At 41.5% G+C, this 27350-nt stretch overlaps 1 protein-coding gene across 3 annotated transcripts in view; it reads left to right on the top strand.

Moving 5' to 3' along the window:
• The window catches only part of ADGRE5 (adhesion G protein-coupled receptor E5), a 141574-nt gene that overhangs the window by 21061 nt on the left and 93163 nt on the right, over positions 1-27350 (top strand). For 2 of the 3 annotated variants that reach the window (XM_075858735.1, XM_075858733.1), the window contains exons 2-6: positions 473-511; positions 2812-2850; positions 13533-13592; positions 19616-19723; positions 22846-23004. In XM_075858735.1, coding sequence (XP_075714850.1) covers positions 473-511; positions 2812-2850; positions 13533-13592; positions 19616-19723; positions 22846-23004 — 405 coding nt within the window. The remainder of the gene's footprint in view (positions 1-472; positions 512-2811; positions 2851-13532; positions 13593-19615; positions 19724-22845; positions 23005-27350) is intronic. The other variant, XM_075858736.1, reaches the window with a different exon arrangement.

Raw genomic sequence — 27350 nt, 5'->3', positions numbered from 1 at the left:
GGGTCGGGCTGGCCCACCATCGTACCAGAGGATCCTCTAGTGGGCCCAGGCTCTGATTTAATAATGGGTCCTAAAAGAAAACTCTATTTGGAGATGACTTGTGATCCAAGCACTTGCCACTAGGGTCTGATTCACAAATAACTTATGACATGTCATTAATAATGTCTAATATGTGTACAATGATAACAACAAGTGGATGTGCACATATTCTGTATAGTTGGTGTGTGGGCCCCCAGAATCATTCTCCCTGGTGGGCCCAAGAGACCCCAGTCCGACGCTGACTGCACTACTTCATAAACAAACGTCCTAAATTCACCACGGTCCATATGAAAGGTTGTGAGCTGTAAAGTAGAAACCCATTCTCCCATGATGACATTGAAATCAACCAGCTACAAAGAATATAAGCGCACAAATCAACTAGATGTCCCTGATGGAGAGTCTCAAATAACTGTATAACTTCTCTTATTTACAGGCCTTACAAGCCCACCAAACAATACATTACCAAGAACAGGTAAGAATAATACTTTTTGTATATGGATTTCGATATTTTGTTACGTTGTCTGTTATATAGCTATACATTCATCAATCTAAAGTTTAATATTGGGACGTTATAGCGTAACAGAAAGTCTATATTAGCCCATTCCTACAACACTTTTTTGTTGATTTCTTGTTTTTATTATTTATTTTGTTTGTCAGGTTAGGTTGCCAAAATTATTATTTATTTACTTAAGTAGCACCATCAACTTCTGTATCGAATTACATAGCGCAATATTGGGGTAACACATTGTAACAATTACAAAAGACAATGTACAGACAAATGAAACAATTGTTTACAAGATATATTAGTATTAGGCAGCAGCCCTGCTTATTTGAGTTTACATTCTATGAGGTCTATACTCTATACATCCGCTCTACATTTGCCCTGTTAGGGCATAAGGAGGTCGTAGAGGGGAGTCCCCCACTTGGGATCCTCTTATATTAGCCAAAGTGGGAAACTAATAACAAAGAGCAGCTCTCGCTCTGGCAGACCCGGCCATCCATGTATCATATGGTTGGCCATTCATTTGAATGACGGCATGTAATACTACATTTCTACTGCATTGGCTGTTGCAAGGGTGTATCACATGGTTGGCCATTCATTTGAATGGCGGCAAGTAATACTACATTTCTACTGCATTGGCTGTTGCAATGTATGGCCAGCCGTAGCTTCCAAAATAACAGCTGATCTCCGAGGGTTTCTGACTGAAGGGCTGCCTTTAATTTTTTTTAAAAGAGTTTGTTTTGAAGAGAAAACCCCTTTGAAGAATATCTTCACACTTATTGGCTAGTAAAGGTTTAGTAAAAGATACTTTAGCGTTTTTCAGTTTTGTTGTGGCAGACACTTTTGCTAAAGTGACAATACAAGGTGCAGCCATATTTAATTATTTTCTCAGAAACTGTAACTGTTCCGGAATTTCGGCCGGAAAAAACGCAGCAGAATACAGTAGCAGCATAGTGAGTAAGATTTAATAAATCTCATCCACATGATGCGTAAAATTTCCGAGCTGAAGTTGACCTGCGGTGCGTATTTTTCGGACCGCAGCATGTCAATTCCTGCTACGGAAAGTGTCCAGAATTGCTGCGTTTTTCTTAGGAGATGTCTCCATCTCCTAACATTCGGAAAAACGCAGCAATTTACGCACCATTGTCTGCCGCAAAAAAAAAAAGAGGAAATGGTGTGTTTTTGCTGCAGCGGAAAGCCTTTGACTTTCAACGGAATTGCTTCAGAAATTTTCTGCAACAATTACGTTGTCTGTGGACAAGCCCTAATTCTTTCAGCCTGTGAAATCAATAACAAAGTGAGTTTTAGGCTCGGTTTACGCCATGTTCATGTGTACATTCAGTGTATGCGCTGGGAGATTTTGGCTTGTGAATATGATGAACATATCCGTAGAGCCCTATAGACCTATACAGTATAGGGAAGTGTAGTCTGCTTTGCTGTACTATGCAAACCATATTTATTATTATTAGTCAAATACATCTAAAAATAAAGCAACTTTGTAGATAGTGTTGATAAAAAATAATCCCCTACCATTTTGTGTCTACAGATCCTATGCAGACCTATGTGTCTCCATGATTAGAGGCTACAAACAAACACCGCAGTCTGATCTTGCAGTTATGTGTTACTCCACTCCCTCTAAGGCTATATTTACACAGAGTTATTTGACAAGTTCTTTGACGCGGAAACCGCGCCGTAGAACTCTTCAAAAACGGCCCGAAAATGCCTCCCATTGATTTCAATGGGAGGCGGAGGCGACTTTTTCCCACGAGCGGTAAAACCGTCTCACGGGAGAAAGAAGGGACATGCCCTATTTTCGGGCGTTTACGCCTCTGACCTCCCATTGACATCAATGGGAGGCAGAGAAAGCGCATTTCGCAGCGTTTTATGCCCGCGGCGCTCAATGGCCGCGGGCAAAAAAACACAGCGAAAATCGGGGTGCAGGGAGAGGAAAATCTGCCTCAAACTTCCAAATGGAATTTTGAGGCAGAATTTCCACCTGCAAAAAACTCTGTGTGAACATAGCCAAGGCTGATAAAAAAAAAAAAACAGCAATACATAACTACAGTGTCAGACTGCACACAGGTTAGTGTGTAGTCTGTAACCATGGAGACACATACAGTATATCTGCATAGTGCTTAATTTTGCATATCCTCACGTAGGAATGTAAAACTTAGAGGAATATATAGAATGTGAAACTGATGAGAAAAACTACCGGTCATGCATAATAAACTATAGAAGAGAATTTTATTTAATCATTCTTCTTTTTCCAGGTCCTTTTACTGCAAGACCGAACACTTTACCAATCACAGGTTAGAATTGTATTCTCCTTTTACCAGCAGGGTTCGTCTTCTGTTTTTCCATCTTGTCTCTTCAATATTCCAATACACAAAGGAGAACATTTCATTATGTTAAAAAATAGTGTATAATAGAATGGTGGCTTGGCCCATAGTGATTTTTCAAGAGGCTTGTATCTAATCAATGTAGTGCCTAGTACAGGATTTTTACCCAACTTTAGTTGCATGGTGTGAATTATGTTGTGTTGGGCTCAGGGCACAAGGTTACTTATAAGGGTATGTTCACACGGCGGGGGTCCGTAACGGCTGAAATTACGGGGATGTTTCAGCCTGAAAACATCCCCGTAATTTCAGCCGTACCGGCATGTGCAGGCGCTTGAACGCCGCGTCAATTACGGCCGGAATTAGCGCTGCTATTCATTGGAGTCAATGAATAACGGCTCTAATTACGGCCAAAGAAGTGACAGGTCACTTCTTTGACGCGGGCGTCTATTTACGCGCCGTTATTTGACAGCGGCGCGTAAATTTACGCCTCGTGTGAACAGACAATGGGCAGATGTTTGTCAGCGCTATTGAGGCGCTATTTTCGGGCGTAATTCGGGGCAAAAACGCCCGATTTACGTCCGTAAATAGGCCGTGTGAACATACCCTTACAGTCCTGAGCTTGAGCTTTAAGCTGGACCATACTAGTACACAAGACATTTTTAATGGCCGCTTTCTGAATGATTTGTCATTCACGTTTGCTCTGTGAAGACTGTCATTCTGCACGACAAAACACCAAGTTAAAGAGACAAAGGGCGATCAAGCTGTCCTTAATCTTGTAACGTAGGCTGGCTTCTATAGATAGGATGCCCATCTGTCATTTGGGGTGAACTTATTTCCAAGTATTGCCTACGACTGCACTGGAGAATGCCTGAAATAGTCCAACACGGCAGGTCAACTTTTCCACAGATATCGGTCAGTCGGCGTCTGTCAAGCTCTTCTGTATCATGGAAATGTATCGTCAGTCATCAGAAAATGTTCTAAATGTGCCTTTTCAGCCATCTAATATCTGTAGTGAATGACTAGCTTTATATTTAGTGCCAAGGATTGGCACAGATCCCATCCCGTGAGATCAGGAAAAGCTTTTGGTAGAGCTTTCTTTGGAAAAGGCTATCCTCATCTCACAGGACTGGATTCATTCCCATCCTTGACATCAAATACACGACTCCAGTATTGAGTCTTACTTTGTTTTTCTCTCTATACAAGTCAATGAGATGTTGCAAACAGTGTGAACTTCCCTTACCTTTATACAATAATTGTGATATACAGTAGCGTGAGAGAATTTATTGCGAAACGCGTGTCGGGTGTGGTGGACTCACTAGTGTGGGCTCTTCTCTCGCTTGGTTGCTCGTACGCCGAATGTTATTTCACTTACTTTTATTTCTATATTGAGGGTAATTACGCTACTTTGTATAGGCAATTTGCATCTATCACTATGGGTCTACGGCACTCAGTTGGTCTTTATGTACCTTCTGAACACATTGCCACGTATATACATGTTTACTTTACTACAGGGTAGTCCTCATTTTGTGTTCATTAGTCTGTGTGTGTCCTCACTGTCAATTTACTCTTGTACATTTTAATAAAACTCCTTTTAAAGGGGTTATGTGGGGACCAAAAATGATTAGCAGTGTACTCATTCCGGTATGCATGTATACATTCCGGTCCCCCGTCGTGCTGATTCTGAGATTTTCATGGATTTTTATAGCGCTGCCGGGGGACCAGAAGTCTAGTTGTGCAGTCTTCTTTGATGGCGATACGACTCTTCATCATGTGACTGGCCCCGCTGTGCTCTATGTACAAGCAGCAGTTGTAGAACATGGATTACATACAGTACATACAGTACAGCGGGGGCCGGTCGCATGACGGAGAGTCATATTGTCAACAAAGAAGGCTGTGCAACTAGACTTCCGGTCCCCCGGCTGCGCTATAAGAACTATGAAAATCTCAGAATCAGCGCGACAGGGGACCGGAATGTATATTAGTGAGTGTACCCACATACTGCAGGGAGTACATTGCTAATAATTTTTGCTCCACACATAACCCCTTTAATGGCAATAACAAAGCATTTTCTATTGGTTGAAAACAACTTATGTCCTGAATGATTCTTTCAAGTTGGCTGTGTATACAGACCTACCATATTGGAAATAATTATATTGTTTATATGTTTAGAGTGGGAACCCCTTTTAATCAGATTCCATCGTTTCACAAGTTTTAAGTAGCACTGTTCTAAAGAAAAGATTGATCGTCATATCTGTAGACATTGAACTAATCTCTGAAACCCAAGGCAGCAGGTCAGATGGGGCAGGGCGATCATGTCCAGTCCTGTGAAGTCCCCATCCCCCTTCACTTCATGAGTGAGATGTGCTGGTGACTAAGCCTTTCCTGGTTTTGTTGGAATCTAGAAAACTTTGATGAAAATGCAGCCAGATGTTGGCCAGAATAACAATCAGAAATATGTATAAGAAATCATTTTGCAGCCTTTCCTGTTTTCTCTAAAGACCACATAGAATATAAATCCTCCCGGTAGATACTGAAGAGCTGTGGCAGGAAATGCTGTTTACAATGTGGGCAAATGGCCAGGAACTGTTCTGGTTCACAAAAAAAAAAGGACCTACATATGAGCTCAGTCAGTGAGAGTCTCAGAGTGAGGCCATATTCACACGGACGTGTCAGTTTTGCGCGCGCAAAAAATGCTGCGTTTTGCACGTGCAAAAGGTCCGTGTGTCATCAGCATATGGTGCGCGGCTGCGTGATTTTCGTGCATCCGGCATCATCATGACACTGGTTCTGTTTACAAACAGAAAAGCACGCGGTGCTTTTCTGTTTTCATTCATAGTTTTTACTACTGTTGTGCGAATCACGCACGTCACCCGGAAATGCTTCCGTGTGCCGAGCGCGATTTGCACGCACCCATTGAATTCAAATATAGGACATGTCATGAGTTTCATGCAGCGCACATACACTGCGTGAAATTCACTGACAGTCTGAACGACCCCATTCATTAACATAGGTCTGTGTGACGCGCGTGAAAATCACGCACGTAGCACGGACATATAACACGTTCGTGTGAATAAGGCCTGAAACATGTAATTACTTTCATGAATCTATTTGCATCTTACACTGGTCTGATCCGCACTAATGTCTCTGTCTTTCCAGATTTACTACTGGGAGGGGAGGAGGCAGTTTAAGGCCGGGTTTACACAAGCGTGTGCGTTTTGCGCACGAAAAAATGCGGCGTTTTACGTGCGCAAAAGGCACTTAACAGCTCCGTGTGTCATCACCATATGATGCGCGGCTGTGTGCTTTTCGCGCAGCCGCCATAATTATGACACTCCGTTTCATTCATCCTTTACAGTGCTGTTGCGCGAATCACGCTGTTCGCACGGAAGTGCTTCCGTGTGACATGCGCGGTTTTCACGCACCCATTGACTTCAATGGGTGCTTGATGCGCAAACAGCACACAAATATAGGACATGTCGTGCATTTCACGCAGCAGACATACGCTGCGTGAAAATCACGCACCTGTCTGCACGGCCCCATAGACTAATATAAGTCTGTGCGACGCGTGTGAAAATCACGCGCATTGCACGGACGTGTAACACGCTCGTGTAAATGAGCCCTAACTTAAAGGGCACATTCAGATGTTGCGGAATTGCTGTTGAATTCCGCTGCGGACAATCCACAGTGGAATTCTGCGGCAGTCGTTTTTTACATTTCTTTCTATACATTTTTAGGAAAATTAGTTCAAACGTTGCAGAAAATTACTACGGAATTTAGGCTGCGGTGCAAAATTTTCCCTCCGCAGCATGCACATTACATTGCGGAGAAGAAGCGGAATTTTACTGAAGATTTCAGCCTATCCGCTGTGATATCTGCAACGTCGGAATTACCTGTCAAATATGAAAATGTTGGTGCAGATTCGTTGCGTAATCGCCCCAAATCTGCACCAACATTTGCAACGGAAATATTCTGCCACGTCTGAGCATGCCCTAAGGCTATGTTCACACGCACAATTAAAAACGGCTGAAAATTACGGAGCTGTTTTCAAGGGAAAACAGCCTCTGATTTTCAGCCGTTTTTGAAGCAGAAAACGTTTTTTTGAGGCTTTGTTTTTCCGTTGGTGGAGCTGTTTTTCAATTGATCCTATGAAAAACAGCTCCAAAAACTGGCTCAAGAAGTGACATTCTCCTTTTTACATGGCGTCTATTTACGTTCAATTTTTTAACAGAGGTGTTACAAAATGCCCCGTCTGAACTAAACGCTGGTTTTACCATTGATTTCTGTTTCAATATGTCTTTATTAAACAGTTGAGACATCAGAAAATATATGTGTATAACAGTTCTACTCGCAGGTAGAAGTAAATAGTTAAAGTCTCAAATAATAATTAAATTGTTAATTCCTATGAGTTTTAACATTTTGAGAAAATGGGATTCAAAATAATATGGATAATAAAAGAAAGGTAAATAAAATAAATGTTGTGAAGAACGTATACAGGTCATCAGAAAGAGAATGGGAAGCTGTTTGTTGGCTTTTCACTAGCGTGTTTGAAGGAGTATTTCTAGGCGTTTGCGTGTGAACATACCCCAAAAACTATGTAAACTTTTCAAACTGATTTATTTGTTTATTTTTTACAGTCAGTCTGTTTGGTGCAACTCTCAAATTAGTTTTTATTGAAAATTATTTTTACTTTTTTAAATACAGCTGCTTTGTATCCTGTATACAGAGCAGCTGTATCGTTCGCTAAGTCTGGGTTCACACGACCTATTTTCAGGCGTAATGGAGGCGTTTTTTGCCTCGAATTACGCCTGAAAAGACGGCTCCAATACGTCGGCAAACATCTGCCCATTGCTTTCAATGGGTTTGCCGATGTACTGTGCCGACGACCTGTCATTTTACGCATCGTTGTCAAAAGACGACACGTAAAATTACAGCATCGTCAAAAGAAGTGCAGGAAACTTCTTGGGACGTTTTTGGAGCCGTTTTCTCATAGACTCTATTGAAAACAACTCCAAAAACTGCCGAAGAAACGCTGCGGAAAACAGCTCCGTATTTTCAGACGTTTTTGGCTCAGCGTGTGAACATACCCTATTACGTCTGTAATGGACGGAACGTATTTCGGCCGGAAGTCACGGACCGAACACAGTGCAGGGAGCCGGGCTCCTAGCATCATATTTATGTACGATGCTAGGAGTCCCTGCCTCTCCGTGGAACTACTGTCCCGTGCTGAAAACATGATTACAGTACGGGACAGTTGTCCTGCAGCGAGGCAGGGACTCCTAGCATCGTACATAACTACGATGCTAGGAGCCCGGCTCACTGCAGTGTGTTCGGTCTGGGACTTCCGGCCGAAATACGTTCCGTCCATTATGGACACAACACGAAGGATCCACCTGTTATCCATCACAGTTTCCCATCAAGTTCATAACTTAGATGTCATAGATTACAGGTCGATCCTGCGTGTCAGGGATACGCAGCACCCACTGACACTGAACCCGTCAGTCCCTGACGGTTTCAGGTGTTAGCGAACGATACAGCTGCTCAGGATACAAAGCAGCTGTATCTCAAAAAGTAAAAAGAATTTTCAATAAAAGTAATTTGAAAGTTGTACCAATCACACTGTCATTTTTATTTTTTAAAAAAACTTTCAAATGTTTACATAGCCTTTAAGACCAGGGCTACACCTAGACTTTTGTGCTACTGATTGATTTTAACTAAAGCGCTACAGCTGATGTTAAAATGAATACATTGCGTTGCATGAAATCTTGAGGACTGCAGCTGTCATTCAATAGTTAAAATCAATCAGTGACACTACAAAATGTCTATGTGTAGCCCATGCCTTTGACTTAATTCACAAAGAGGATTTTTCTAACCTAGGGTCCATTCACACGTTGCGGTTGAGGTGTGGTCAGAACTGCATCAAAAAACATCATGATTTTTATTTACCGCCGTTTGATGTGTTTTGTTTATTCGGTTGCGGTAAAAAAAATGCAACAGCATCGAAAAACACCTAATCACAATAAAAACACATGCGGTTTTTGGATGAGTTTTTTCTCTGCGTTTCAAATCGCACCTCAACCTCGAAATGTAAATGGACCCTTAAACGGCATTAAAAAGAAACGCTTCTAAAAAAGCCAGTATCCTTAAAATGTAACATGCTTTTTTTAAGGCAGTTTTAGTAGTATTTTGGTGTTGTTTTTAATTTAGTGTAATTTTGAAAAACACTTTTTTTCTTGCGTTTTTTAAAGGGTAACTAAACGTTCAACAAACTTCTGACATATCATAGTGGCATGTCAGAAGTTTTGATTGGTGGGGGTCCGAGCACTGAGAACCCCACCAACCACTAAAATGAAGAGACAGAAGGGCTCGTGTGATCGCTGAGCCGCTTAGTTTTTGTTCAACTTTCTCCGGAAATCAACGTATCGGAGTACAGGCTCAATAGAAAGTCTATGAGCCTGTACTCAATACATCAGATAGATCAGCTTTCCGGAAAGAGCCGAACAGAAACTAAGCGGCTCCGCGCTCACACAAGCACTTCTGGCTCTTCATTTTAGTGGTTGGTGGGGTTCTCAGTGCTCGGACCCCCACCAATCAAAACTTCTGACATGCCACTCCCATGTGCTCCCATACTTTGTCAAGAACAATGGAACCCTGTCACAATGGTGACAAATGGAAACCTTTATCAACGTTTCCGTCACCATTTAGATCAACGGTGAGGAAAACGGAAGCTAAGGTTTCAGTAGTGCCCGTAGTTTTCCCACGCAGTATAATGCCACAATAATGGCCCTCACACAGTATAATTCTACAATGGTGGCCCCCACACAGTATAATGTCTCTATAGTGGCCCCCACACGGTATAATATCCCTATACCTGCCCCCACACAGTATAATGCCGGTTGAGAGGTATGCTGAAACACCAGGCACAACATTTAAAGCTCCTGGGCCCCAATGCAAAGTCTGTAACAGGCTCCCCCATCTGCCATTTATCTTGCAGAGGGCAGCAAGCCGACTGCGCTATTGGTTCAGTCAACGGAACCCTGTCACAACGGTGACAAACGAAAACCTTTATGAACGTTTCCGTCACCATTGAGATCAATGGTGAGGGAAACGAAAGCTAAGGTTTCAGTTTGCCTTTCCGTTGAGGGGTTAACCCGATGGAAACCTCCGAAGGAGCCCCTCGACGGAAGGCCATTAGAAGTCTAAAGGTACCCTATTACATATGTGTACAATTCCTAAAACATACCTCCCAACTTTCAAGTATCACAAAGAGGGACAACCTCACTGCAATTTTTTTATTTTAAGCCACTCCTCTAATCCCACCCAATCTGCGCCCATACACACCCGGTACAGCCCACACAGTATCATGCTCTCATAGCGCCACCCACTCAGTATAATGCAAAATAGCGCTAACCCCCTATAGATAGCGCCATTAGGGACTCCATCTAGGAGCGGATTCCCCTGCCAGAGCATAGGTCGAGGATTCCGCTCCTAGAGGAAAACCCTGATGACACTGTACATATACCGAGGCGCTTCCATACCCGCATCTTGGGGCAACTTGGGGTCAGGCATAACCTCTTAGGGGTACACCAGGGGGATCGATGTCCCCAACCCCAGTTTATCTGCCTGCTCCCAGTTGAAAGGAAATCATTGATCGATTGTAACTACAGTGGACAGTTTAAACAAAGATCCCGTATCTATTCTTCCATTGCTTCATGTGAACCCTACATGACCCATGTTAAAAAGACACTGCCCGGTGTGTAACATGTTGCACCACCTTTAGCAGAAATAATTGCAGAACTACACTTCCCCTATTCTGATATCATCTATCACATCACTGTTGAGGACATTTAGCTCTTTCTTCCTTAATTCTGACACAATACTGAGGTGCATTTACACCGGCCAATTATTGCCACAATTCGCTTGTTTGAGCCATTGGGACGATAATTGGCCAGAGTAAAACTATAATTATTTATCATTGATATTTTTAAACATAAAAATGTTTCGTTATTAGCAGCACGATCTGTGAATGCAACCACAGCTTGTAGTAACATTTACAATAACTATTGGCGTCTAGTACACCATTTTTGTGAGAGGCAACAATGATGTTTCTCGCCACTGGTCGCAAGGATCATAATGATGGATAAAGGAATCTACAGGGTGGGCCATTTATATGGATACACCTAAATAAAATGGGAATGGTTGGTGTATTAACTTCCTGTTTGTGGCACATTAGTATATGGGAGGGGGGAAACTTTTCAAGCTGGGTGTTGACCATGGCGGCCATTTTGAAGTCGGACATTTTGTATCCAACTTTAGTTTTTTCAATGGGAAGAGGGTCATGTGACACATCAAACTTATCGAGAATTTCACAAGAAAAACAATGGTCTGCTTGGTTTTAACGTTACTTTATTCTTTCATGAGTTATTTACAAGTTTCTGACCACTTATAAAATGTGTTCAAAGTGCTGCCCATTGTGTTGGATTGTCAATGCAACCCTCTTCTCCCACTCTTCACACACTGATAGCAACACCGCAGAAGAAATGCCTCCTGATCTGACCCCCTTAGACTTTTATCTTTGGGGTCATCTGAAGGCAATTGTCTATGCTGTGAAGATACGAGATGTGCAGCAACTGAAACTACGGATACTGGAAGCCTGTGCTAGATTTCTTCTGTGGTGTTGCTATCAGTGTGTGAAGAGTGGGAGAAGAGGGTTGCATTGACAATCCAACAAAATGGGCAGCACTTTGAACACATTTTATAAGTGGTCAGAAACTTGTAAATAACACTTGAAAGAATAAAGTAATGTTAAAACCAAGCACAACATTGTTTTTCTTGTGAAATTCTCGATAAGTTTGATGTGTCACATGACCCTCTTCCCATTGAAAAAACTAAAGTTGGATACAAAATGGCCGACTTCAAAATGGCCACCATGGTCAACACCCAGCTTGAAAAGTTTCCCCCTTCCCATATACTAATGTGCCACAAACAGGAAGTTAATATCACCAACCATTCCCATTTTATTTAGGTGTATCCATATAAATGGCCCACCCTGTATACATGAACTACTGGTTTCAGGGCAAATATCTTCTCGAAGCACTGTATAATGATCTCAGAGCCCCACATTATAGTCTTCTGAGACTGCGTATGAGATCCAGCTGCTAAAGTTACCACACAGTATCGCCCTTGAGGGCACTGATATACGGAGGTATAATGTCTATATAGCAGTATCAATGAAATAATGTCAAATATACATACTGTTTAGTCATTCCATATGCCTCCATGTAAAGTTTATATTAATCTAAATAAGTGTATTAACCCTTACCGCTAGCCATACACGTTAATATTTGCTAGACTGCAGTCTGCAGGTCCAGCTCCATGGCTAACTGCGGTGCAGGGCTCCTCCGCCTGTGCATTAGAGGTAGGCTAGAAATGGCTAGTCATAGGACCCATGAGAAATTAACACTACCCTTGCTTTACTTACATAGTGTTTATTACAGAAATGTATTTACCCCCTACATAGCCTAGTTTGCACCCCTTTCATCGTGTTGGAGTGTAGTTCATTAGCACAACCTCATTGACTGGAAGTGATGGAGCTTGATCACATTGGGCTTTGGATGGAAGCTGCACTCTCTCCCTGGCAGGGACTAAAACAGACCCTTTCTTGCCTCTGGGACCCCCAATGATGAGTGTTACATGTACTGTTGAAATGAGATAAACCACTTTAGTGACTTTAAATTATAAAGGTTCAGTTTGACAGATTGACATTGGAATACATTTTATAGTTATGATAACTTTTCTTAGGAATCATGCACACAGTCATATGACTGCTCTATTTTGTACATATTTCATATGTAGTTTTGTTTTCTATCCGATTCCATCAATTCTGTCCAAAACTGTGGCATATTCTATTCAATGCCATATGTACGGAGGTATTCTCACCTAGAAGCATTGTTTCTAGGGGAGAATATCTCTGCATAAACAGTACCCCACATGGCCTTTCATGGCAGAACACAGAGGCAGTGTGGCTCCGCACTAAGGAGCCATACATTCTCCAAACACATGCCCTTGCTGTATGAATGGGCCCTTATGAAGCAACATTATTGGAGTCCAATGGCCACCAGACATGTACATGCACATGTGCCAAGTGACAGCCCTAAAATACAGCCTGTAATCCTATCGACATGTCATAAAACACTTTAATGACTAAAACGCTTTAAAGGGTAACTAAATTTTACAATTTTTTGACATGTCATAGTGACATATCAGAAGTTTTAAATCGGTGGGGTCCGAGCACTAGGACCCCCACCGATCGCTAAAATTAAATGGCAGAAGCACTCGGATGAGCGGTGTACGGGCTCATAGACTTTCTATTGAGCCCGTACACCGCTTGAGGAAAGCCGATCAGAAACAAAACGGCACAGCACTCACCCGAACGCTTCTGCAATTTCATTTGAGAGATCGGTGGGGTTTTCAGTACTTGGACCCCCGCCTATCAAAACTTCTGATGAGTCACTATGACATGTCAGAAGTTTTTTAAAAGTTTAGTTACCCTTTAATGTAAATTTTAATTGCAGTCATGCTATATGTACTCTTCAGCCTATTGATCTTTTGGGATTTGTGTACTCTTGTATCACTGACACTCTGTTTTGTTATAGGTGGCAGTACATCAATAAGAAATCCAGATTTAATTTGTCCCAATCGTACTCTAGCTCCAGGTATGTATCGTTGTTTGTCCCATACAGATGTCAACGGGTATATGTCACTGGACTACATTTGTGATTTATATCAGTCTGTAAGATGCACTATACACAACAATCAGCCAAAACTTCACATGACCTCTGAAGGTGCCCTTTAGTATCTGCCACCAAGACTTTAGCAGCAGATCCTGCAAGTCCTGTTAGTTGTGAGATGAGACCTCCATTGATCAGACTTGTTTTACCAGCACATCTCATAGATGGTCAATTGATTGAGATTTGGGGAATTTGGAGGCCATGTCAACACCTTGAACTCTTTTTTATGTTTTTCAAACCATTCCTGAACAATTTTTGTAGTGTGGCAGGGTGCAATATTCTGATGAGAGGGAACTGCCATTAGGGAATACCGTTGCAAAGAAGGGGTGTACTTGGTCTGCAACAATGTTTAGGTAGGCAATACGGGTCAAAGTAACATCCATAAGAATGTCTGGACCTAAGGTTTCCTAGCAAAACATTGCCCAGAGTATCACACTGGCTTCGCCGACTTGCCTCCTCACCATAGTTCATCCTGGTGCCATCTTAATTTCGCGTAAGTGATGCACACGCACCCAGCCATCTATATAATGTAAAAGAAAACGTGATTTATCAGACCGGGCCACCTTCTTCCATTGCTTAATGGTTCAGTTCTGATGCTCACTTGCCCATTGTAGACGCTTTCTGCAGTGGACAGAGTTCAGCAAGGGCACTCTAACCAATCCGCGGCTACACAGCCCCAAACTAAGCTAGCTGTGTGTTCTGACACCTTTTAGTCATAGTCAGAAGTAACTTATTATAAATTTAGGCTACAGTAACTCATCTGTGGGTTTGAGACTGAGGGGCTAGGCTTTGCACCCCATGCGCAACCTTGAGCTTTGGACACTCATGACAGTGTCGCCGGTTCACCAGTTGTCCTTCCTTGAACCACTTTTGGTACAGAATACCAAGAACACCTCGCAAGACCTGCTGTTTTGGAGATGCTCTGACCCAGTCTAGCCATCACAATTTGGCCCTTGTCAGTCGCTCAGATGTGGGACCTGTCCAGAGGTGGGACCCGCATCTATCAGACATTTATGGTATATCCCGTAGATATGCCACAAATGTCTGTGGTGACCCAAATCCTTTAATTCTGGCTACGATAGAAAGGTGTTAGAACACACAGTGCATTGCAGCTTGCTACGTTTTGGGGCTGTGTAGCTACAGACCTGTCAGGGTGTCCATGCTGACGCCTATAATGGGCACATGACAATGGAAGAAGGTGGACTGGTCTGATGAATCCTGTTTCTTTTACATCTTGTAGACGTCCAGGTGCGTGTGCGTTGCAAACCTGGGGAAGAGATGGCAACAGGATGCACTATGGGAAACCTTATACTGTCATTCATGTGGATGTCATTTTGAGACGGACTATCTACCTAAACATTGTTGCAGACCAAGAACACTCCTTCACGGTATTCCCTAATGGCAGTGACCCCATTCAGCAGCATAATGTGTCCTGCCACACTGCAAAAATTGTTGGTTGAATGGTTTGAGGAACATGATAAGAGGATTATAGGTGGTGAATGAAACATCCACAACCGTGGACCGTCGTTCTGACTAACCCCTCGATGGCCGTAGCCATGGATCTGTGAGTGCTGGCCCGCATCTCTTCCCCAGGAGACACAAGCACTCACTTCCGCTCCGCTGTGCAGCGTACCGTAGGGTGCGCACGCATGCTCGTGCCCGGCCTTAAAGGGCCAGTGCGCACACATGAAAATATGTGCTAATTAGCCCTAATCACCCTGGACTACTAAAGGGGCCCTGCCCTTTCACTCCTTGCCTGAGCGTTGTTTGTATTCCACTGTTAGTCTTGCAAATGGTCCCTTAGTTGTATCCTGTTCCCTGTGTTCCCGTGCCCTGCTACCTGTATCCTGTGATGTATTTTTTCCTATGCCATCTCTAGTGTTGGAGTCGTGTTTACCCCCTACTACTCCTGCTGACTTACACTACATGTCTGGTGTCATCTGCCACGTTTTGCATCACCTGCCGCCAAGGTCCTATCTGTGCCTAAGCCGTTGCTACCCTCTGGACTATTACAGGTACCCTTGTGCTCGGACTGTATATTGATTTGGTACACCGTTTGGCCAGCTGCTACCCCTGTACGGCGGTGCAGCCTAATGGGTCCACATACCCAAGGCTCGTGACACTGAAATGCCGTCCAAATTTCTAAATTCCAAATCTGATCCAGCAGCTATGAAATGCGCTGGAAAGTCCGATCCATGGAGGCCCCACCTCGCAACTTACAGGACTTAAAGGATCTACGGCTAATGATCATGGTGTCAGCTACCACAGGACACTTTAAGATGTCTTGTGGAGTCCATGCCTCGATGGGTTCGGAGCTGTTTTGGCGGCAGAAGTGGGACCTACAATATATTAGTGTCACGTTGGGTGCGTGGACCCACTAAGCCGTACCGCCTTGACGGTATAGCAGCTGGCCAACAGTGTACAAGTCAGTCAATAGTTCGGATAGGTGTACCTGTGGTATCTTATGACAGTAGTGAAGACAGGCTCGTATGGGACTTTGGCAGCAGGCAGACACCAGGCGTGGTGTAACCAGGAAGGTGTAGTACACAGCACAACACGACTCCAACTCTAAACGGCGCTTGAACCAGGATAACACGGGACACCGGATACAGGTAGCAGGAACGGAAACACTGGGAACTGGGAAACACTAAAAGGAGAGACGAACATAGGTAAATGACAACAATGCTCAGGCAATGCAGGAAGGGGCAGGGCCCTTCTTATAGTCCAGGGTGCTCATGGGCTAATTTCGGGATCTAATTCCTACGGGACACAGCAGAGTGAAGTGGAAGTGAGCGCTTGCGTCTCCTGAGGAGGAGATGCGGGCCAGCGCTCACTGATCCATGTCTGCGGCCGTCAGGATGTGAGTAAACCTGACTGCCCGGGTGTTACAATTAGGCAGGTGGTTTTAATGTTATGGCTGATCAGGGTGTATTTTATACATATAAATAGATTATATATATGTGTCTTTGCACTTTCAATGTATTATAGCAAACAATTTTGTAGCTTAAATAGCTATTATCTCATACACTCCTTTATTACAGGGAGTCTGTCAGCACGTTTTAGGCTAACAAACGTCTGGCACCGCCAGTTAGCAATAGTGTAAATGAAGATGTACATACCAGTCATGTGGATCATACGGCTTGCACCAGTGAAAAAAATCAATTTTATTTCGCCACGCACTATATGCTAAGTAGGTTGGTGAGCTCTAACCACTTCCCTCCCCTCTGCAGTTGATTGACGGCTGAGCTTGTCTTCATTGTTATACAAGCAGAGCCGTCAGTCAACTGCTAAGGGAAGAGAGGGTAAAGCGAGATTCAGGTTCAGCAAACTCTCCAATCTAATTAGCATACGGAGGCCAAACAGCGGAATAAAAGTTATTTTTTACCCTCATAAAAGGCCTTATGATCCATCCCACTGGTTTCTACATCTTCCTTTAGGTTAACTAGTGGTGCCATTTGTTAGAATAAAATGTGCTGACAGACTCCCTTTAACTGTTATGCATGAAAATTCGTATAGCTTTCACTGTCACTATTCAAGCAGCTCTTGATACAATGGAATGAACAATGTATGCTCACCACTACCCAGCCGAAGAGTTTGTTACGACAGTTTGAGGATGCATATAGAAATGCTGGCTCTATGGTTTACACTTGGGACACCGCAGAAACACACACTCTAGGGCACGCACATGGGACATCCCATACTAAAGAGCTGGGCATTTATTATTCATTCCACGCAATTTGTACTTTTGCTGCATTTGTGCAGCTCACGGCACTACTAAAAAATGTGTGGGGCTTAGCTGAAGATGCGTGGATTTAGGTGGCCTGACAAATCTAATATAAAAGTGGTGTAAATTATAGCACAAATCTTCTCCAGCTCATAAACTGGAGTAGATTTTACTTTCTGCTGCACGGACGACCAGAGATGCACCTAATTCATTAAGACGCATGCGCAGGAATTAGGTGCATATTACGCCAGTGCTACATGGATTAAAGACTCTTGTTTGAAACGTCAGTCTTAATAAATTCCCTCCTTTGATTCCAAATCCAGCGTAGAACAACAGAGTTCTCTGTAAGGCTGGGTTCACACGACCTATTTTCAGGCGTAAACGAGGCATTTTACGCCTCGAATTACGCCTGAAAACACGGCTCTAATACGTCGGCAAACATCTGCCCATTCATTTCAATGGGTTTGTCGATGTACTGTGCCGACGACCTGTAATTTTACGCATCGCTGTCAAAAGACGGCGGGTAAAATAACAGCCTTGTCAAAGAAGTGCAGGACACTTCTTGGGACGTAATTTGAGCCGTTTTTCATTGACTTCAATGAAGAACAGCTCCAAATTACGTCCGTAATGGACGCCTCGCAAAACGCGAGTACGAGCAATTACGTCTGAAATGCAGGAGCTGTTTTCTCCTGAAAACAGCTCCGTAATTTCAGCCGTAATTGACGATATCGTGTGCACATACCCTTAGGGATAAAGTGTAAAAACCCTCAGTGCAAGTACTTAGTGTTTCCTTTCCAGGTATCAGTACGATATCATGTAGAAGTTGTCCGTTTCTCAATACATTTTCAGGCACCAATCAAAATAAAAATCAAAGTCCAGGAATTGAGTTGTAACTTATTTTAACTACCTATAACCTAGCTACGTTGGTAACAAACCAAGACATTAGAGAAATCTCAAAAAACATGTGGTTTTTATACACTGCAAATGGTTCTTATGGTCCCTGATTGATAACATATAAATCCTATATAATTGTGGTGGTAAAGATAAAATAAACATAAATTACCTAAAAACCTGTCAAACATGAGTTATGTCATCTCCAATATATTCTTAAAGGGGATGCACTAGAATGACAATCATCACCTATCCAGAGGATGGGTGACAAGTGTCTGATCATTGGGGGTCAATGAGTGTGTGAAAATCACGCGCAGCACACGGAAGCACTTCCATGTGTCGCGCGTGATTCGCGCAACATTAGATCAAGAAATGAAGGGAAAAATAAAAGCACTTCCTTCATTTCTTTTTCTAAACATCAAAACCGCGTGTTATAAGGATGGCATATGCGTGAAAATCACGCAGCCACGCAGCAAACACTTATGACACACGGAACTGCAATGCGCAAAAAACGCAGCGTTTTTTGCACGCGCAAAACGCACGCGTTCGTGTGAATAAGGCCTTATATTTATGAAAATCAAAAACATTTCAACGCTTGCATTTAATCTATTAGAAAAAAGGGTATTAAAGTCAGATGATTTTACTCCCTGCCCTAGGCATTTTAAAATGTAGTAGTGCCGGGGAATCCCTCTGCAGTCAGTCCTGGGGACCTAGAAAGAATCCCAGGGCTGTCTGCTCGCTCCGTATGCCTGCTGTTGGGGTACCCTATGTGCTGCCCTAACAGCAGCCTGTGTCATAGTGACACAGTGTAAAGTATTAGCATACAAGGGTATGCTAATACATTATAAGTGTATTATAAAGTTGTAAATAAGGTTATTCCTTCATTGGATTAAAAAAAAAAAATGTAACAAAAAAAAATATATATATTTTGTTGCATAAAAATTTTTTTTTTGCCCCTACGTTACATAAAAACAAAAACCATCACATATTAGGTATCTACACAAACGTAATAATCTGAAGAATTAATTTAACAGGTTATTTAGCGTGAAACTTGAATGGGATAAAAAAAATACGATACCCAAGAAGCTTTTTCCTATATTTACGTCATAAAAATAAATGCTATAACTTAATAAAAATACAATTTCTCCCACATAAACCTGGGCCTCATGCAGCAACATCATTGAAAAAATAAAAAAAAGTTATGGCTGCTGAAAGGCAGAGAGGCAAAAACGGAACAATGTTGCTGGTCATTAAGCCTTTTTCAGGTCATTGAGGGGTTAAGAGTTATAACGCAGATGTTTTCAGTAAAAGCTGAACTTTTCTTATCCCTTAGGTGAAACAAACTGTAGTAAACGTATCTGCGTAAATAATGAAACCTATGATGACTCGCTTCCCTGTATGCCGGGATATAAAGAACATGACAATGAAAAAAGGTGTATAGGTAAGTGCTGTGTGCATGTAACGGGCATCAGGCACAATGGGGAGATTAACTAAGCAAATTTCACCCCAAAAAATCAGAGCTCATAGCAAATGCTAAATTAAAAATGTATTATGAGTTTTGTAGCTTTTTTTTTCAACTTGAAAAGTGTCTGGAAAAAGAGGCGTGGCTAAGTAGTTGCTATGCATTGTATAATTGTCAGACAAGTAGAATGAAGATTTATTTATTCATCATAAGGTGATAATCACGAAGCACGCAAAAACAAAATACTACAATTACTATCACACCAGCCCTTCTTGCAATGAAGACCAGCTGACACCCTCAAAGTATGGAGCGGGCTCAGTGTGTGAGCCCGCTCCATACTGCAGCCCCCGCACCATGACGTACCAGCACATCCTGGTGCATTAATGGGTTAAGCCCTGACTCTGTCAGGGCTTAATAGGAGTACTAACTGGACAGACCATGACAATCCATCGGCTACAATCGATCATGTCCTGGGTGGGGCGATAGAATGACATAGGAACACCCTCCCCCCTGTCTTTCGGCTTAGACGTCGTGGTCGCTATCGACAGCGGCATCTAAGTGGTTTAGTGTCTGGGATCTACATTATCTCCAATCCCAGCTGTTAAAGCAGGGTGTCAGCTGTAATATACTACTGACAGCCGCTGTATATTGAGCGGGTCCAGCCCCTGAGCCTGCTCCATACTACTCCCCACCCGCTATGACACACCTGTAAGTCATTTTGTGGGGAGGGGTTAATAGTGCCAGCAATGTGCCACAATTAATAGGGCCAGAAGAGCGCTGCCATTATTATCGCCAGCGGTGTGCTGACATTAACCCATTCACGCAAACTGAATAAATAAGTTATGGCTCCTAGAATTTGCATCATGAAAAGTGTTTTTTTTCGATTAAATCTGCTATTATTGTACAAAAGTAGTAAAACATAAAACAGTTACATCGTACCAACCCATAGAATAAAGGTAACATGTTATTTATGCTGCACGCTGAACGGCATCAATTTAAAGAGTAAAAACCCTGGTGGAATTGCTGTTTTTTATTTTTAATCCCTCCCCATAAAAAAAGGTAACAAAAGTCAATCAATAAGTTATACGCACATCAATAGGGGCAATTTTGCAGGTAAAATCTTTAATCTCTCATACCAGGGCAAAATGACCCCTATTGGTGAGCGTAATACTTTCTACAGTCTATAGAGGGTTGGGCCCCTATTTATGCACCCATCTACTTAATCACCCGATGCCATCTACACCTACGTCTCAATAAGTTATATGTATCACAAAATAGTGCCATTTAAAAATACAACTAGTCCTGCAAAATACAGTTCCGTTGATGGTAAGAAAAAAAAAGTTATGGTTCTATAAATATGGTAACACAAAAACAAATGAATTTAAAAAAAAAAAAAAAGTTTGTGCAAAAATAGTAAAACATTAAAAAAACAACATGAATTTGGTATTGCAATAATCGTAATAGCCCGCAGAATAAAGTTAAAGGGTAACTAAACGTTTAACAAACTTCTGACATGTCATAGTGACTGATTCGGTGGGTATCCGAGTACTGAGACCCCCACCAATCGCTCAAACGAAGTGGCAGAAGTGCTCGTGTAAGCGCTCAGCCGCTTCGTGTCTGTTCGGCTTTTTCCACAAATCAGTGTAGCAGTGTACGGGCTCAATAGAAAGTCTATGAGCCCGTACTCCGATACATCGGCTTTCCGAAAAAAGCCAAACAGAAGCGAAGAGGCAGAGCGCTTACACGAGCGCTTCTGCCTCTTCATTTGAGCGATTAGTGAGGATCTCAGTGCTCGGCCCCCACCAAAACTTCTGACATGTCACTATGACATGTCAGAAGTTTGTCAAATATTTAGTTACACTTTAATATGTCATTTTTACCACATGGTAAAAACAAAACCCTAAAAACAATGGCAGAATTGTTTTTATCCCCATCCCCCACCCCAAAAAAAAGAGCTAATAAAACTTATTTATAGTGCCAGCAGAGTGTCCTTTAAGTCTATAAAGAGCAGAGGGGAGGCAGGAGGAAGGAGAAGGATCAGAGATAGAGACACGGACACGCTGTCCATAGAAGTTTATGTAGTGGGGAGGGGGAGCAAGAGCAGAGTGAAAAAGACACCGACAGACACTGCAGCCTCCTGGTAAGTGTTATATTTTACCCCAGTTCTGGATTCTCAGCTACACTGCTCATTACTGTTGTATAATCTCCTCCATTCTGCTGCAGCTTCTATATATGTGATAGGTTGTGATATGAGAGCAGGATTCTCCTCTTCTATGTGCAGTGTATAGAAGACATGATAGCCATTAAGCTCTGCCCACTAGTTCAGAGACAACTGAGAATTAGAGATAAAGCCTGCAGAGGGAAAATTGCTAAATAATGCAAAATACAAGTCATTCAATGGCTAGAAATACTGCTATTCCTCACATACACACATTACAGCTTATTCTGAAATGTCCCCTGAAAAGTTAGGTACGCTTTAAAGTTGTTTTCTAATTATATTTTTCCTAGCCCCATTATGTTTTAAAAAATATACTCCTGTTCATATATACTTTCTGATGTCTCAACTGTTTAATAAAGACATATTGAAACAGAAAAAATACACTCCTAATTTCTGAAAAGAAAAAAAAACAAAGTGGCAAATCACACAAATTAAACCGTCAAGTTGAACCTAAAGTAGCAACCCTAGGCCCACCCCAAGCTGGCCATTCCCTTCACCCAATTATTCCTACTTAATGTCCAAAAATGCCACCCACACCTGAGAGCTAATACAAGTCAAATCCCAGGTTGGCCTGAAGTGTTAAATTGTACTATACAACTCTAATATACATTTATTCTTTTACTGATATATACAATTTGTATCCCTGCACATGTGACATCACTTAAAATATATATACTGCTATTTTCCAACACAAAAACCCAAAGTGCAGGAACACAGCAACAGATGTTATATATCCATTTACTGCAGATTGTCCGTCACTTGTGATAAGTTCAGAACCCCTTTGAGCACAGGGACTTTACTTCCTAAACTATAATATACCAGGTCATACTACTAATGTTCACAAGTTTGTTACTTCTACATTGTTTTGTTTTTTCTCCCTCAGATATACCGGAGTGCAGGGACAGCTTACATCTTTGTGAGGCTTACACTACATGTAAAAACACGTTAGGTGGATATTACTGCACTTGTCAAAAAGGCTTCCAGAAAGATAATAAGACAGAGTTCTGTCCTACTACAAACAAAACAGAGAACAAGTGTTCAGGTCAGTAAGTTATGAGACATATACCCACACATTAAAGAATGTTATCCAAGTTATATTTTGCAAAAATGTTAATTTATCAATGAAACCTGTGATGTTACTTCAGTCTTTTTTGTTATTTTCTGTCTTTTCACTGTTTGCAGCGGCGTTGCGGACATGCGCCGCTCCCAAAAAAACAGGTGGTCCCACTGTGCAGGAATGAAAGTGGGGAAACACATCCCTCATGATTCCCCACTTCCGAATCCCTCCCTCTCTAGTCCTTGTCACTCAACCACCGCCATTGTTCCGTCCTCGGTAAGGATTCCTTAGGTGGACATAGCAATGCAGAGAGGAATCGCCAAATGATCTGCGACGATTCCTTAAAAGCTAGTGGCTGAGCCTGTGCAATACGAAAGGTCACTGCTTCAGGATGTGAACACCGTCCAGGGGAGCACGTGACTTGACATCAGTGCTGCTTTCCTGGGCAACTTTGAAATTGAAGGTAAATGAATAAGGCCCCATATGCCCACTTCAGTTTTTTCCTTCAGGGTGCTAGCCGTTTTTCTGACGGCTAGCACCCTGACCCATTCATTTCAATGGGGCTATGCACACTTCAGTTTTTTTGACGGTCCGTTGCTCCGTTCCGATCCAAAGTAGAGCATGTCCTACTTTGGTCCGAGACTCCGTGACCGTGAGGCCCATGCAAGTCAATGGGGCCGTCAAAAAAACTGAAGGCACACGGAAGGCATCCGTGTGCCGTCCGTGTGTGACGGAGCCGTCGCCTAGCAACCGCCGGGCGGGCAGAAAAACATTACAAAAATATTACACTAATCGGCAGCCACTTGTCTCTATCAATCACTGATAAAGAAAAGAGGCTGCTGATAAAAATAAAATAAAAAGCATTTCATACGTACCCGGTCGTTGTCTTGGTGACGAGTCCCTCTTCTTCCTCCAGTCCGACCTTATTTTCTGACGCGGCAGCCTGTGATTGGCTGCAGAGGCCGCTGCAGCCTGTGATTGGCTGCAGAGGCGGTCACGTGGGATGAAGCGTCATCTCTGGAGGCCGGCATTCTGACGTCATCCTGACGTGCGTGACCACCACTACAGCCTGTGATTGGCTGCAACGGCGACATGGATGAAAATTATACGTCATCGCTGGAGGCCGGACAGCAGGAATGTAAGTATGGTTATTTTTTTTTTTAAATTACATTAAAATTGTATTTTCCACGCGCCGAGCATGGTACTGTGCAGGGTGCTGAAAGAGTTACCTCCGATCAGTGCAGCCCATTAACTCTTTCAGCACCCTGCTCGGCGCACGAAAACGGAAACACGGAGTGCACACGGCCGCTAAAACGGTCACACGGATACGTCACAAACGGCCGTGAAAACTGTGGCGGAAGTGTGCACGAGGCCTAAGTGTATTAGTGCTAGAAGCGGCTCTGCTCCGGGACTTCAGCTCAGGGGTTGCCCCTGACATCAATGTCCATATATGAACCTCCCTATTGTAAGTATATTTAGCATGTAATGCATATTTCTTTTTATTTACTTAGCGGTTTAGGTTACATTGGTGTTCGCAGTGTGCTGTCGCCATTTTTTTGTGTGCCATATATGGACAGTGATGTCAGGAGCACAGCTGGAGTCCCAGGAAGAGAACTACTAGTGCTCTGCCCGGGACTCCGGCTCCGGGGTTGCCCCTGACATCGCATTCTGGTCCAGGAGGTTCAGGATAGAGAGAAGGGACAGCACTTTCCCTAGTGAAAGTAAAAGAAATTTATACTTACCGGCCGTTGTCTTGGTGACGCGTCCCTCTTTCGGCATCCAGCCCGACCTCCCTGGATGACGCGGCAGTCCATGTGACCGCTGCAGCATGTGATTGGCTGCAGCCATCACTTAGACTGAAACGTCATCCTGGGAAGCCAGACTGGAGAAAGAAGCAGGGAGTTCTCGGTAAGTATGAACTTCTATTTTTTTTTACAGGTTGATGTATATTGTGATCGGTAGTCACTGTCCAGGGTGCTGAAACAGTTAAGTTACTGCCGATCGCTTAACTCTTTCAGCACCCTGGACAGTGACTATTTACTGACGTCGCCTAGCAACGCTCCCATAATTACGGGTGCACACACGTAGTCACCTGTAATTATGGGTGCACACACGTAGTCACCCGTAATTATGGGTGCACACACGTAGTCACCCGTAATTATGGGTGCACACACGTAGTCACCCGTAATTATGGGTGCACACACGTAGTCACCCGTAATTACGGGAGCCCCATTGACTTCCTCAGTCTGGCTATTGACCTAGAAATACATAGGTCCAGCCAGAATGAAGAAATGTCATGTTAAAAAACCAATACGCTCCGCAGCACACATAACATGTACATGACATCTGCGGACTTCATTACAGAATTTAGAATCTCCATTGAAGTCAATGGAGAACTTCCGCAATGAGTCCGCAACCAGTCCGCCACACGTCCGCAACATCCATTGTATGCTGCGGACACCAAATTCCGCACCGCAGCCTATGCTCCGCAGCGGAATTTTCCGCATCGTCTAAACGAACCCTACTAAAAAGCAGTGGAAGGCAATGGAGAAACGGGTCCGCTGCGGATTAACGCTGCGGAGTGTCTGCAGCGGAATTCAAGAGCAATTCTGCCACGTGGGGCTTTGCCCTTAAAATAAGCACTAGGAGTAAACTTGCACATTTCCATTAAATTTAAACCTAGCGCTATCATTATAGTAATATAGTATTATTATAGTGCTGTAGTATTATTATAGTAATATAGTATTATTATAGTAATGTAGTATTATTATAATAATGTAGTATTGTTATAGTAATGTAGTATTATAGTTATGTAGTATTGTTATAGTAATGTAGTATTGTTATATTAGTGTAGTATGATTATAGTAATGTAGTATGATTATAGTAATGTAGTATTGTTATAGTAGTGTAGTATTGTTATAGTAGTGTAGTATTGTTATAGTAATGTAGTATTGTTATGGTATTGTAGTATTGTTATAGTAATGTAGTATTATAGTTATGTAGTATTATTATAGTAATGTAATATTGTTATATTAGTGTAGTATGATTATAGTAATGTAGTATTGTTATAGTAGTGTAGTGTGATTATAGTAATGTAGTATTGTTATGGTATTGTAGTAGTATTATTATAGTAATGTAGTATTGTTATAGTAATGTAGTCTTATTATAGTAATGTAGTAATATTATAGTAATGTAGTATTATAGTAATGTAGTAATATTATAGTAATGTAGTCTTATTATAGTAATGTAGTAGTATTATAGTAAAGTAGTATTATAGTAATGTAGTATTGTTATAGTAATGTAGTAGTATTATTATAGTAATGTAGTATTGTTATAGTAATGTAGTATTGTTATAGTAATGTAGTATTATAGTAATGTAGTATTGTTATAGTAATGTAGTATTATTATAGTAATGTAGTATTGTTATAGTAATGTAGTATTGTTATAGTAATGTAGTATTATTATAGTAATGTAGTGTTGTTATAGTAATGTAGTATTGTTATAGTAATGTAGTATTATTATAGTAATGTAGTAGTATTATAGTAATGTAGTATTATAGTAATGTAGTCTTATTATAGTAATGTAGTAATATTATAGTAATGTAGTATTATAGTAATGTAGTCTTATTATAGTAATGTAGTATTATAGTAATGTAGTATTGTTATAGTAATGTAGTAGTATTATAGTAATGTAGTATTGTTATAGTAATGTAGTATTATTATAGTAATGTAGTATTGTTATAGTAATGTAGTATTATTATAGTAATGTAGTGTTGTTATAGTAATGTAGTATTGTTATAGTAATGTAGTATTATTATAGTAATGTAGTAGTATTATAGTAATGTAGTATTATAGTAATGTAGTATTGTTATAGTAATGTAGTATTATTATAGTAATGTAGTATTATAGTAATGTAGTAATGTTATAGTAATGTAGTATTATTATAGTAATGTAGTATTGTTATAGTAATGTAGTATTGTTATAGTAATGTAGTGTTATAGTAATGTAGTATTATTATAGTAATGTAGTAGTATTATAGTAATGTAGTATTATAGTAATGTAGTATTGTTATAGTAATGTAGTATTATTATAGTAATATAGTATTATTATAGTAATGTAGTATTATAGTAATGTAGTATTATTATAGTAATGTAGTATTATAGTAATGTAGTAATGTTATAGTAATGTAGTATTATTATAGTAATGTAGTATTGTTATAGTAATGTAGTGTTATAGTAATGTAGTATTTTTATAGTATTATAGTATTATAGTAATGTAGTAGTATTATAGTAATGTAGTATTATAGTAATGTAGTATTGTTATAGTAATGTT

Source organism: Rhinoderma darwinii, chromosome 3 (genome assembly GCF_050947455.1).
Source record: "Rhinoderma darwinii isolate aRhiDar2 chromosome 3, aRhiDar2.hap1, whole genome shotgun sequence".
Lineage (NCBI taxonomy): Eukaryota > Metazoa > Chordata > Amphibia > Anura > Rhinodermatidae > Rhinoderma > Rhinoderma darwinii.
Note: the sequence above shows the minus strand (reverse complement) of the source record. Positions and strands in the feature narration are given on the sequence as shown.